Consider the following 12893-nt stretch of genomic DNA (forward strand, 5'->3'; position numbering starts at 1 on the left):
AAAAAAAAAAAAAAAAGAGAATCTTTCATTTTGTCCTAAAGCAATAGTCACAGTGACAATGGATGCTTGGATATCTCTAGAGCGGACAGTGAGGGACAGGCCCGGAATCACTCCTGGAAGTTGGGGATCAAAAACAAAGATGGGAAGAGTTGGTCGGGGAGAGGATCTCCCAGCTGCTACTCACATCTCCTTGGACATATTTAGCCATCTCGCCATCCTCAAAGAGCTTTAGGACATCACTGACCTTTTTGGTGGAGTCTAGGATGTGGAGAGAGTAAGAGAACAGCATTGTTAGTCTAGCTGAGTTCTCCTGCCAGAGAAATCCAGCAGGAAAAAAGATTCAAATGATATGTAGAAATTCCAGGAAGGAACACAGAAATACAGAGGGAAAAATATTTCAGATCCTCCAAAACAGTACCACTCTTTACTCCTCTTCTCTGAGAGCTGGAGCAAGCAGTCCAGGTATAGCGAGGGTGGGTAGAGAGCCAAGGCCTTTGGCATCTCCCTATCTCCCTCTCCTCCCGTTCCCAGTCATGGGCACATCTGAGCAGCACACTGCTCAAAGCCACCAAGGAAGCAGGAGGGTAAGGGGTGTAATGAGGGGGAGGAGGGATTGATTCTCTGGGGCAAGGTTCCCAGAACTGAAGGCCTGAGAGGAAGACTCACATTCCATGTATTTTTGCAGCTGGGCAAAATCACTGGGGCTTATTAGGCCCCTCTCCTTGGCCATCTGTCTGTTTTTCTCAAGGATGGCCAGAAAGGCAGCTTGGTAGTAGTACTTCCGATGCTTGGACCTTTTCAGAGGGTAGGCCTGGGGAAAGGTGACAGAATGTACAGTGGGAAAAGCCAGCTGTCTGGGTGTCTTTTCTTCTGTCTGCTCCATTCTGTTTCTACTCGCACTGTTATTTTTGTTCTTTCCTTCTCTCCGAGTCCCTCCCTAAATATCTTCCTTTCCCAGTGCCCCTCTTCCCTATGCCTCTACCCTCCCTGACAGTGTCTGTCCTCTGCCTGTTTCTCCACTTCTGAATCCTTTTCCCCCAACCTATCTTGATTCATCCTACCACCCACCTTCCCACCCGCACCCGGCTTTCTCAGTCTGTATGTTTCTGTGGGTGTGTCCCTTGTCTGTTTCTGCACTTTCTCCCGCCGTCGTCAGCCTCTGCAGACTCTCCCCAGCCTGTGCTCTCTCCCATCTCGGGTCCTCGGCAGTCGCGGCCCTCTGGGTGACTCTTACTGCGTTAGCGCGTCTTCCTGAGCATAACCCCATCTTGTTCCGCCTCTGGCGCCGGACCCCAGCTCGGCTCAGCCACCCACTCCCCGAGCCACCCACGCCCCGCAACGACCTCTAGCGCTTCTGACGCGCGACACAGAACCAGCTCTGGCAAGGTCCCTAGCCCCAGCCCCGCCTGGCCTGCGTTCCGCGGAGCTCCACTGGGGAAGGGCGGGGACCCGGGCGCGCGGGATAGGGAGATGGCAGGGGAAGAGGCTCTGGGTATCCGTGTGGTTTCCCAGTCCAGGACGGTGGAGCCGAGCGCTGGAGTCTCGGCTACTGGGAACTTTCTTCCACCCCTACAGGTCAGCAGTGCTTAGGGAGCCCCAAGTTTTGGCTACTGGACTCAGGTACCAAGGAGGAGCCATCTCGTGGATCCTGCCCAAGGATCAAGGTGCAGTGGGCGACTTCGCTTGATGATTCAAGAACAGTAATAATATATTTTACGTTAACACAATATAGCACGGCTTTGGAACAGAGCTAGGATCTGTCATATCTGGGTTTCATTCTCAGCTCTGACACCACTGTGTGACTTCGGGAAGTTATATCTGTAAAATGGGGAGAATGAGAATCCATTTTTTTTTTTTTTTTTTTTTTTTTTTTTTTTTTAAGTTGACATGTGGTTTCACTATGTTGGCCAGGCTGGTCTCGAGCTCCTGACCTCGTGATCTGTCCACCTTGGACTCCCAAAGTGCTGGGATTACAGGAGTGAGCCACCACGCCCGGCCTGAGAACCCATCTTTCACAGTTGTGTGGCTTAAATAAAATAATATATGATCAGAAAAATTTGTGCTCAAAGTTAAAAGTAAAAAATAATATATGAAAAGTGGCTCGTATAATGCCTGACATTTAGGAGGCCTACAAGAAATGGTAGCTATTATTGTATTAACAATTAGAAGAACATCCTAATTTGAATCAAATCCTGAGACATAGGAAATTATTGGCATAACCAATCCGAGCTCAGAGAAGCTTGGATTTCCTAAGGTAGTTGATAGATGGAAAATCCAAGGCTCCAGCCCAAGGCCATGTGGTAGTGCCTCTGCCTGTCACTCTGCTCTCCTCTTGTTCCACTCTCTCCTCACACATCTGGTCTTACTGCTCTCCTTTCTGTTCCTCAGGCATGCCAAGCTCTTCCCTGCTCAGGGCTATGAGACTTATTGTTCTGTCTGTCTGGGACACCCTTCCCAGTATGTAGTGGGTGCTCAATATTGGTTGTACGAATGATTTCATAAAGCTGAGGATTCATACTTTGGGGCTATTAATCCAAATATGGTTACATGGGAATGGGATGCCAGAGTATCCACCTGACAGTAAGGAGATAATTTGTAGTACATAGAGTAGGTGCTAAATAAATATTTGTTAAATGAATGAATGATGCTGAAAAGCACTTCTTGAGTACCCCATCAAATACTCCGATCTCCACCCACTCATTTAGGGTTTGCTGGGTTAGGGAATCAGTTTGAGTGTTCAAGAATAGGCCAACCCCTTTCCTTTCTGATGGTGCAAGAACCTTCTCTGCAGCCTCTGCCCTTGGGACATCTCTGCTGTCCACTTTTATGCAGCACATTATTCCTGTTCCAGGAGCTTTCCAGGAACACTTAGAAGAGGGTTCTGGGATACTGACATCCTAGAGAAAGAACTGTACCCATCCGACACTTTTCAATGACGATAGCCCAACTTCTGCTGCCAACAGATCTAATGAAGACTAATAGTCTTATGGTTAATGGGGCCTCTTTTGCTTAATTAGCCTCTCTGATTTCCCCTGGGGATGCTAAGATGACTCCAAAGTCCTAGGAAATGGAATCTGAGGGAGAAAGTGACAGGGAGGGAGTGAACAAGTTACAATGCAAAGGAGAGAGGACAGGCTTCTTCTCTGCCTCTCTTTTTACTATGATCCAACTCTTTCTAGCCCCTCCCTAGCTCCCTAGTTCTCAAGCCTGGAGAAGTAGTATATAGTAGAAGTTAAGAGAATGGACTTGCAAATTGGACAGGCAAGGATCACAATCCTAGCTCTTTGAGAGGTCATTGCATCTCCCTGAACCACAGTTTTCTCATCAGTAAAGTCGGCACCTACAGAAATCAACTGCAATATGGGCATTAAATAAGATAATACATGCAATGTACTTAGCAAGCATCATGGCATAGAGTAAGAACTCAATATCAGCTATTGTCATTATTACACAAGGGTAGTACCTAGGGAAACATTTCTGGAGATTAGGAAAAATGATGTCTTTGAGCCAGGAAGGCATAAATTTCAGGGACTTCCAGCATCAGTGAAGCCCAGTTGTACATGTTACCCCTTGTTATTAATATATCTGTCGGGTGCAAACATGTAGTATCAGGATCCTGAACTTTGCTTCTGGGAGGATGATGTGGTGGCTAGAACTAGACTCTCAGGGTTCAAGGACATCCCTGGGTTGGAATTTTGGACATGAGTGCTCCTGGGATCTTTTCAGTGGTTCTCCTGACTTCTCTGACTGAAAGTTTAGCTATTCCTGGAGCTGAAAGGCAGCAAACTGCAAGATCCTAGGGCCTCAAAGACCTGGAACAAGTCCAGTTTTTTCCTCCAGGTCCATCCCAACCCGGAGGCTATAACCTGGGCTAGTCTAGGCGAATGCCAGGGCTGGGAGGGTGGGGTCTGCTGCCAGCCTGCCAGCTATTTATGACTCACCCTTCCCTTCCCTCCTCTGGTTTCCCTGCCCTCCCCTACCCACTTGGGGTGAGAAAGGAAGAAGCTGACTTGCAGGCAGAGAATCTTAGAACATCCACAGAGCCAGGAGTCACCAACCCTTGTATTTTACAGAGGAAGAAACTGAGGCATAGTGAGAGAATTACTCTCTTAGGGGCACGATCAGACCCTAGACACCCAACCTTAGTCCATTCCACAAAATCTTAGAGCTTCTGGCTCTCTGGATCTAATTTTAAACATCAAATACTAAAATTTTAACCAAGAGACAAATATTTCCAAGTCTGTGTTAGTATTTAAAGTTTCCTTACGCATTCATTGCTCACATTCCAAGTCATGTAAGTCGACCATTACTCAGGAAATAGCTATGTCCCTAGAATACTGAGGCTGCCCCAACAAGAAACCCTGAGGGGCAGGAGCTCCAAATTTGAGGGCCCAGGGCTGATTACCTGGACTTCTGAATCCCTGAGTCACATCACAGACTGTATTCTACTCCTCTCCCCGACGCCTGCTGCTAGTAGGTAGCCCCCAAGAGGGAATCATTTACTTGAAGCCTCAAAACTCAGTAAGCCTCCACAAACACTGAAGACTGCAGTGTTCCCTGGCTGAGGGGCGTGTGTGTGTGTGTGTGTGTGTGTGTAACGCGCGCGCGCGCGCGCGTGTGTGTAGAGGGTGTCATTGCGTAGTACAGGAGGAAGTTACGATACTGGCATGGTTGGGGGATGTGGGCTTGTCTGTGCTGAGGCTGAAGAGATGCCCAATAATATTTGCATTTCTTCGTCAGGAAGGCTCATTTCTCCTAACTAAAGGTGAAAAGTGAGATTCAGACTCAGGTATTTTCAGAAAGTTCCCAGTGACAGGTCTGGAGAGGATGGGGGTGGGAAGTTGGGGACCCGGAGGCCAAACAAGAACCCTTCTCCACCCATGCGGCGCTGTGGAGGTTTTGAAAAGGACTTCCCTCCGAGTGGGGTCCCCAGGAACCGGGCTTCATCATCCCTCCGAGTGAGCAGAAGGGATGGAGGAGAAGGTCTGGGAAACGTTATCCACCGGGTTCTGGCCCAGCCCTCCCGCGACCCCCCCACTGCGTTCCAGCGCAGACCCTTCTCGCTTCCCGCTCCAGCTGTCATGCTTCCTCCTTCCCGACCCAGCAGCACGAACGCAGCGCGTGGGTCCTCGGCTCCCCACCCCTGTCCTGTTCCAATCGGGGAGAGAGCGGGGCGCTGGGGGGCTCGCGGGGTCTCTACCTTGTTTGGGAGGGCTCGCGGTGGCAGCTGAAGCGCCGGCGCCAGAGCTGGAGCCCGAGCTGGGCTGGAGGGGACGGGCCAGGCAGACGCGGCCGCAGCGGGGCCGCCCCACTCCTGACGACACAGCTGCCCGCCCCCCACCCCAGCCTGTCTGCCGCTCCCGCGCCCGGCGCCCCCAACTCTGAGAACTTCGAAGTTGGAGAAGCCCTTTTCTAGGTTTCCATTTCACCATTACCTGCTCCACCCTCCCTCGAATATGTCCGGGGCTTTGGACACATTTTCTCCATTAGCTGCTCCTCATCTTCCCACACCAGGGGCAGCTCTGCGTCTATTTTTCCTTCTTTCTACTCACTCACAGCCTCTCCCCTCATCCCAAACCTGGGAGGCCAAGATACCGGGCGGGCCCGCTAACAGAACAGCTCGGCAGTTGGGCACCCAACCAACTTCTCACTCTCACCTGATTGCTGCCATCCTGAACTTCCCTGCCCAACTCCCTTCCATCCACTACTGACTTCACACTCAGGATATCCCACGGGGGCAAGGCCAGAGTCCCAGACTCCACAACCTGACCAAACACCTCCCTCCCACCGAGGGCTCCACTCTGCTTGAGACAATCTACCCACCTTCTCCTCCATATTCCTCTCCTCCCTTTTAGAACTATTTGCCCCAGTCTATGGACACCTCCTGTCAAGACTCATGTCCTCTCCTTAATTCTAGGGTGGAATTTTGCGCTCTGGTCTGTGTCCACCCCTTCTCCATGCCCTCATCCTCCCACTTTACCTGCTGACCTTGGCAGGTGGTACAGAAGACCCTGGCCAAAAGTAGGGAATGAAAGGTCCTTTCAGCTTCTCCTGCCTGGAATCTCTTCTAGAGTCATCAAGGCTCTCGGGATCGCATGGATGGTGGTGAATGTGGTACAGCAAGGGAGAGAGATGGAGGCCTAGGGACTTACTAGCAGGAACTGGAGACCCAGGCATCCTGCTCACTGGCCCCGCCCCCAAACCCTATCTAACTCCCTCCTACCCTTCATTGAAATAGGGGAGAGTAACAAAGCCTTAGGTTCCTGGAATATAGTCCTTCTTACACCTGGGGTGGGAAGGAGGGTGAGGAGAGACCTCTGACTAGAAGGGTATATGCATATGTGGGAATTATGTATACATACATACACACACATAATATATACATATTTTTGGTGGGCGTTGGAGAGAAAAGGGAATGAATACATGAGGCCCTCTAGTGGAAATAGGGGAATCTAAGCAGTTCTTGATTGTTTCAAGACAGACTTGTTGGAACAGACTCCTCCACCTTTGCCAGAAATATAGCTGCTGAGTAATAGGGTTTGAGAGTATTGTTGTTCTATTTAAACTGGAGATTTCAGGCATAGGTTGAAGCGGGTCTGTCTCTCTGCTCCTGTGCCCCTCTGGGTCTCGCCCTCTCACCCCTAATCGTGAAAAGATAAGGGCCTTGACACTTCCCATCTTTGGCTTTACAGTACAGTATTTTCTTTTTCTTTCTCTTTTTTTTTTTTTTTTTTTTTACGGAGTTTTTTTTTTTTTTTTTCTTTTTTTTTTTTTTTTTTTGAGACGGAGTTTCACTCTTGTTACCCAGGCTGGAGTGCAATGGCGCGATCTCGGCTCACCGCAACCTCCACCTCCTGGGTTCAGGCAATTCTCCTGCCTCAACCTCCTGAGTAGCTGGAATTACAGGCACGCGCCACCATACCCAGCTAATGTTTTGTATTTTTAGTAGAGACGGGGTTTCACCATGTTGACCAGGATGGTCTCGATCTCTTGACCTTGTGATCCACCCGCCTCGGCCTCCCAAAGTGCTGGGATTACAGGCGTGAGCCACCGTGTCCGGCAGCAGTACAGTATTTTCTTCACTGTTAGCAGAACTTCATCTCTCTTTCCTCCATGACTTCCTTAGTCATAGTAAACAAACTCTTCTGAAGGCCTTCTTTACACCAAGTCCTGCACTTAGTTCTGCAATACAAGCAAAGACAGCTCAGTTTAAGGACTATACCAAAGAGAGGTACAGTGTGTGTAAACCTCTCTGCTCTGAGCTACTTTAAACAAACATACAATAAAAGTAAGAATAGGCCCCCCGACGCCACTGCCAATCAGTTTTCTGTCCCTGGATCTCTTATTTAGAACTCTTGGGAAAAAAAAAAAGAACTTTTGGAAGGATAGTAATCTTTAAGGCACTCAGCTTTCCTTGCAAAGAATGCTCAAAGTGATGCCACCCTACGTATTGCCTGTGATCCTCACTCTATCGTCTTTAGATATATCCCTAAATAAAGTTGAAGACACTCCTTTTAAGACAGTTTTTGGTACTTCAAAGTGGGATGTAATGTTATCTCTCTAGTAAGGAATAAGTTGGAATCAGTCTTACTCTAGGCTTCTTTGTGTCTTCTTTAGGATCTGTGCTCCATCATACCCCAAGTCAGTTACTAGGGGGTGTGGGTGGGGAAAGAAAAGCCGAGAAACATCTAAGGAGGAGGCGTTTAATGCCTACGGTTTCAGGTGCTCATTTCTTTAATCAACCACATCACAAAAATCAGAAAGAAAGAAACCACAATGAACAAAGGGAAAGGAAAAAACAACAGCCTGTCTCCCCGGCCTTTTCTTCCCCGTTCCTGCTCAGGGTGGGGGGCCACATCCGGGGCCTAGGGTTGGGTCCCAGGCAGGTCTACTAAGCAGACAATTGAGTTTCACTTCCTGTCAACCCCAGAGCTGAGGCAGGATGTCTGGGGGTGCAAAGGGGGCCTAGGGTTGGTAGTGAAAAGGGCTCACTTTAGGTTTCCCTCCTGCACAAAGGTCTATTGAGCAGCCTCTGGAAGCTGTAGAGACCACGCCTGAGGTAGTTCAGTCAAGGCCAAGGTATCCCATTAGTTCTTAGAGGCTTCATCCCACAGTTTCACTTCTAATTGTTAGCAACAAGGTTAAGGAAGATGTTAGACCCTGCAGTGCTGAAGCACAACTGGTGAAAGAAGAGCAAGGGTTAAAGACAGCAATGTCAGAAAACTTGCAATAACTGTTTATCTATGCAAATATTTTTTATTTTTATTTTTTTGAGACCAAGTCTTGTTCTAGAACATCACCTAGGCTGGAGTGCAGTGGCACCATCTCAACTCACTGCAACCTCCGCCTCCGTGGTTCAAGCGATTCTCCTGTCTCAGCCTCCCGAGTAGCTGGGATTACAGGCACGAGCCACCACACCCAGCTAATTTTTGTATTTTAGTAGAGACGAGTTTCACCACGTTGTCCAGGCTGGTCTTGAACTCCTGACCTCAAGTGATCCGCCTGCCTCGGCCTCCCAAAGTGCTGAGATTACAGGTGTGAGCCACTGCTCCCGGCCTGCAAATACTTTTTAAATGAGCACCGGCCACACACCTCCAGACATTCTGAGTTGGCTTCTAGTGGAAGTCACGGAGATGGAGGATAGGAAGGAAGGCAAGCTGCAGCCCCTAGAAAACTCCTGAGGCCTAATTTGTCTTATAAAGGTTCTAGTCAGCCATTGCTGTTTTTTAGTTTTGTTTTTCAAATGGGACATGCTGCCTAGTGTTGGAGGTAGTCACCAATATTTACCTCCTCTCTCATTCCAGGAGTACTACTGGACATTAACCTAAGCCAAAGTGCGGATATATGGAGAAAGGTAAAGAGTTGATAAGGAAAAAGCTATATGTGGGTGGAGGAGGGCACAGGTGACACCTGAGGAGAGGAACCTGTAGCCGGCCCCTCCCAGGCTGTAGGGGGAAACAAGTTTAACAGGACTTAGCCCTGAAGGAACAACAGTTGATGAAATGGGCGGCGCATGGAGAGCATTTGGGTTCGTCGGAAGAATAGGGAGGTAAGGGGCAGGGCAGGATCACAAATGGAGTGACTCTACGGAACCGGGTTATTGGCGAGTTGCCCCGCTTTAGCTCCCCAGCGGTAGGACGACGTTAATTAGAATACTAAGTAGGTCCGCCCAGAAGCCTTCACCCTGCCCTCCGACCCTAGGGCCCAGCCCAAGGAGGCACAGGGTTAGGAGGTCGAGGAGAAAAGCAACTACGGCCCCCTACGGTCACTTAGCCGCTGAATCCTCGGCGCCGCCCAGCGGGGCAGAGCCAGGCCAGGGCCGCCCGCCCAACCTGGCCTGCTGCCTCTTCGGCCATGGAAGCTGCCGGCAACCCAGTGGCTACGGAGACAGGTGACCGACCCGCGGCGCCCTCCGCCTTGCACGCCCCTCCCGCGGGTCTCTGGAGGTTGAGTGGGGCGGCCGATAGCAATCGGCACGCGAATTCGACCTCCCCACCTTAGAGAGGGTTAGATGGGGTCTTCCAACCGTCCCCAGAAACATCTGTGCGCCCCAGTGCGTTCTTGGAGTTTGCCTGCCCCACGTCAAGCCGCTCTGAGATCTGGGTGCAGGAAGAATAGCCTGGATATTCTTCCTTTCTTCATTTACAAGCCCCTCTTTCTGAGGGCAGGTGGGCCTTGCGCCCTTTTCCCTCACAGGTCCTGGACGTACGAGGAGTTCCTGGGATGAGAGGAACTGTGCCTCGGAACTTTTCTTGGCTCCCCGAGGACTGTTTTATACGCAGCAAGTGCTCAATAATGGTATCGGTGGCAGTAAAAGAGCCCAAGTCTTTATTTTATTAACTATTTCAGCTTCTCCCCTCTTCCTCCTCCTCCACCTCCGCCCATGAAATGGTGCACTCTCCCTTTAAGGCTAAGATGGTGGCTTGCTACGATCGGGACTCCACTTCCGGTGGGGCGGGGGGCGGGACCCCAGCCCGCTCACGCCGGAAGTGGTTTGCGTTTTCAAGATGGCGACTCCCTATGTTACTGACGAGACCGGCGGTGAGTGCGGGAGGCGCGGAGCCGCTTCTCTCCGGGCTCTCGGGGCAGGGGTTCGGACTTGGAAAGGGGTCTGTGCCCCGCCCATCCCGGGGCCCCTCCTTTGCCCCGCCCCCTGGACCGCCTTCCCCATTCATTCTCTCCTACGGGGTGTCTCCTGCGCCCCCTTCTGGTCTCGTGTTTGGGGGTCTCTGCTTCCGGTCACCCAAACCCTGGGGTCCTTCAGTGCTAGTCCCTGTTTCAGGACGCTCACGGGCCCTTAGCTTTTCTCCAGCACTTGGAGGACTCATATCTCTTTTAGGTTCTTCAGCCTTGGGGGCTCCTAGACTCTCAGCTCCCTCCAATTCCTGCCCTCCTCCTTTTCCCCTCCCCCATCTCAGCTATACTTGCTTTCTGCCCTACCCCAGCTCCGTTTTCATTATTTTTCTCGAAGTTTTATTTGCTGAAAACCTCCTCGTTTCTACATAGTGTTTTTTCCTCTTCCTTATCTTCATTTGTTGGGTCACTGAGGTCTAGAGGTGTGAAGGGAAGAGAATCCTCATATAACTTTCAGCTTTAGTGTTCTCCTTGATGGAACCACCCTTCTCTACCTTCTCCCGTGATGGTGATAGAAATTGAGGGGGGTCTAAGGTGGGAGAAGGCAAACTGGAAAGTGTCTAGTGGCTTTTCTCCCAACTCCTTTGACAAGTGGATAAAACCCAGTCTTCCTTCTGGCAAGGGAAGAATTTCCAGACTGGCTGGCTGAGATGCTGAAGTGTCTGCTGTGTATGTGAGGTGTATGTGCTAAAAACGGAGAATCACAGCTTTTATCATGGTTTTGTCACTTCATAATGGCCTCATCTTTAGAAAAATGTGCATAGTGGTAATAGCTATCCAATGATAATCAAGTAAGATAATATATGTGAAAGCAATTTATAAAACGCTGTTCAAGTGCAAAGTGTTTTTGTTTTCGTAGCCCTCATGTATAGTCTGTAGAAGCAACACTGTGCCTGTGCCTTGGTACACATGGTCTGTTTTAAAATGTGCCATTTTTGCTTCTTTGCTGCTTTCCATGTTCCTTACACCTCAGCCCACCTATCTTATGGTACCTGGTGACAACCCAGGTTGCTGCTACTTATCCCCAACCTCACAATTTAAAGTGGCACTACCTCTTCCCTTCTGTTCTCTACCCAGTAGCTCCTTCATTAATTACCAACTTTTAATGTGTGATTTGAAAATGCTACTTATCCAATAAACTTTTCTTTACTCTTTTTTTTTTTTTTTCGAGACGGAGTTTCCCTCTTGCTGCCCAGGCTTGAGTGCAATGGCGCGATTTTGGCTCACTGCAACCTCCGCCTCCTGGGTTCAAGCAATTCTCCTGCCTCAGCCTCCCGAATAGCTGGGACTACAGGCACACGCCACCACACCCAGCTAATTTTTGTATTTTTAGTAGAGACGGGGTTTCACCCTGTTGCCCAGGATGGTCTCACGCTCTTGACCTTGTGATCCGCCCACCTCAACCCCCAAAGTACTGGGATTACAGGCGTGAGCCACCACGCCCGGCCAACTTCTCTTTACTCTTAATCATTTTTTTTACCCTGACTCAGTGAAAATCCAGGTGTCACATCTCACCCTACCTTGCCACTAAAAGCTGTTTTCTGTTTTCCGTGACTATGTGGAAGAAAGGAAGGAATAAACTGCTTTTTTGTTTTCTTTAACTATGTCCAGATCATTGATCTACCACTGTCACTCTAATTCTCATGAAAGGTTTGCCATGCAATTATAGCAGTTTCTGTAAAACTTTAGTGCCATCATTTACTGCCCACAAGGACCCACACCTATTGCAACATATTTTTTTCTCTCCTCTTTTCCTTGCTATCATTTTCAGTGTCTCCAGCACCATTGGAGTACTCTAATCTCATAGTTCCTCAGCATGAGACTGTTGACTTTCCTTTGTATTTTCAAACCATTTGCACATCAGAATCACTACAATATGAACCTCATCTAGGACACTGGTTTTTCTTCAGGTGCTCCCCATCACTTTAGCCTCCTTACCAGTCACCTATTTCACTATCTTAAACCCACAGGGTCAGCTTTTCGTCTTGAGGTTCTCTGGTTCCTGACCTTCCCATTCCATTGAATCTGTCAGTACCTTATGGCCTTTGGTGCTGCCCAGCTAGACCTCTGTGACCAACCACTTTGATAATATCCTCATTGCTTTCTTTATTCATTTTGATTTTCTATACTAAGCAGTCACTTCTGTTATCTCTAATCATACCCATCAACTATTTTCTCATCTTCTGCTTCTAGGCCACAGCATATTGCTGGAGAAAAAGCAAAGAAGGTAGCAGATTCAATATAACATAATGTTAACTTTTGCCAAGATCATGGCTTTTAATTATTTTTTTCCTTTTTTTTTTTTGAGACCGAGTCTCGCTCTGCCATCCATCTTGGCTCACTGCAACCTCCGCGCCTCCCAGGTTCAAGCGATTCTTCTGCTTCAACCTCCCGAGTAGCTGGGACTAGAGGCACGTGCCTACACTCCTGGCTAATTTTTATATTTTTAGTAGAGATGGGGTTTCACCATATTGGTTGGGCTGGTCTCGAACCCCTGGCCTCAGGTGATCCGCCCACTGCTGCTTCCCAAAGTGTTGGGATTACAGGCGTGAGCCATCGCGTCTGACCTTTTTACCTAGGTTTTTTTTTGTTGTTGTTTTTCCAGGATCTTATACAGGGTATTACATTACATTTAGTTCTCATGTCTGCTTAAGCTCCTCTTGGCTTTAACGTTTTCTCAGGCTTTCCTTGTTTTCTATGACCTTGAGTTTTGAGAGGATTACTGGTCATGTTTTTTTTTTGTTTTTTTTTTTTTTTTT

At 49.0% G+C, this 12893-nt stretch overlaps 3 protein-coding genes across 4 annotated transcripts in view; 1 reads left to right on the top strand and 2 right to left on the bottom strand.

The window, feature by feature from the left end:
• Positions 1–206, bottom strand: part of DGKA (diacylglycerol kinase alpha) — a 17331-nt gene extending 17125 nt beyond the window's left edge. The window contains exon 1 of the mRNA XM_017519396.2: positions 185–206. The gene's annotated coding sequence lies outside the window, so the exon portion shown is untranslated. The remainder of the gene's footprint in view (positions 1–184) is intronic.
• LOC119469612 lies at positions 128–6181 on the bottom strand. Its single transcript, XM_037735172.1, has 3 exons — positions 5989–6181; positions 667–811; positions 128–258 (listed from the first exon to the last, which is right to left on the bottom strand). The coding sequence occupies exons 1-3, from the start codon at positions 6175–6177 to the stop codon at positions 128–130; spliced, it is 465 nt and encodes a 154-aa protein (XP_037591100.1). The 5' UTR covers positions 6178–6181.
• A 2432-nt stretch (positions 6182–8613) lies between these two features.
• The window catches only part of PYM1 (PYM homolog 1, exon junction complex associated factor), a 23557-nt gene continuing 19277 nt past the window's right edge, over positions 8614–12893 (top strand). Inside the window, exon 1 of one of the 2 annotated variants that reach the window (XM_017519406.2) lies at positions 8614–9391. In XM_017519406.2, coding sequence (XP_017374895.1) covers positions 9355–9391 — 37 coding nt within the window. In that variant the 5' untranslated portion in view covers positions 8614–9354. Of the gene's footprint in view, positions 9392–9896; positions 10042–12893 lie in introns of those variants that run through there. The other variant, XM_017519407.2, reaches the window with a different exon arrangement.

Source organism: Cebus imitator, unplaced genomic scaffold (assembly GCF_001604975.1).
Source record: "Cebus imitator isolate Cc_AM_T3 unplaced genomic scaffold, Cebus_imitator-1.0 Scaffold741, whole genome shotgun sequence".
Taxonomy (NCBI): Eukaryota; Metazoa; Chordata; class Mammalia; order Primates; family Cebidae; genus Cebus; species Cebus imitator.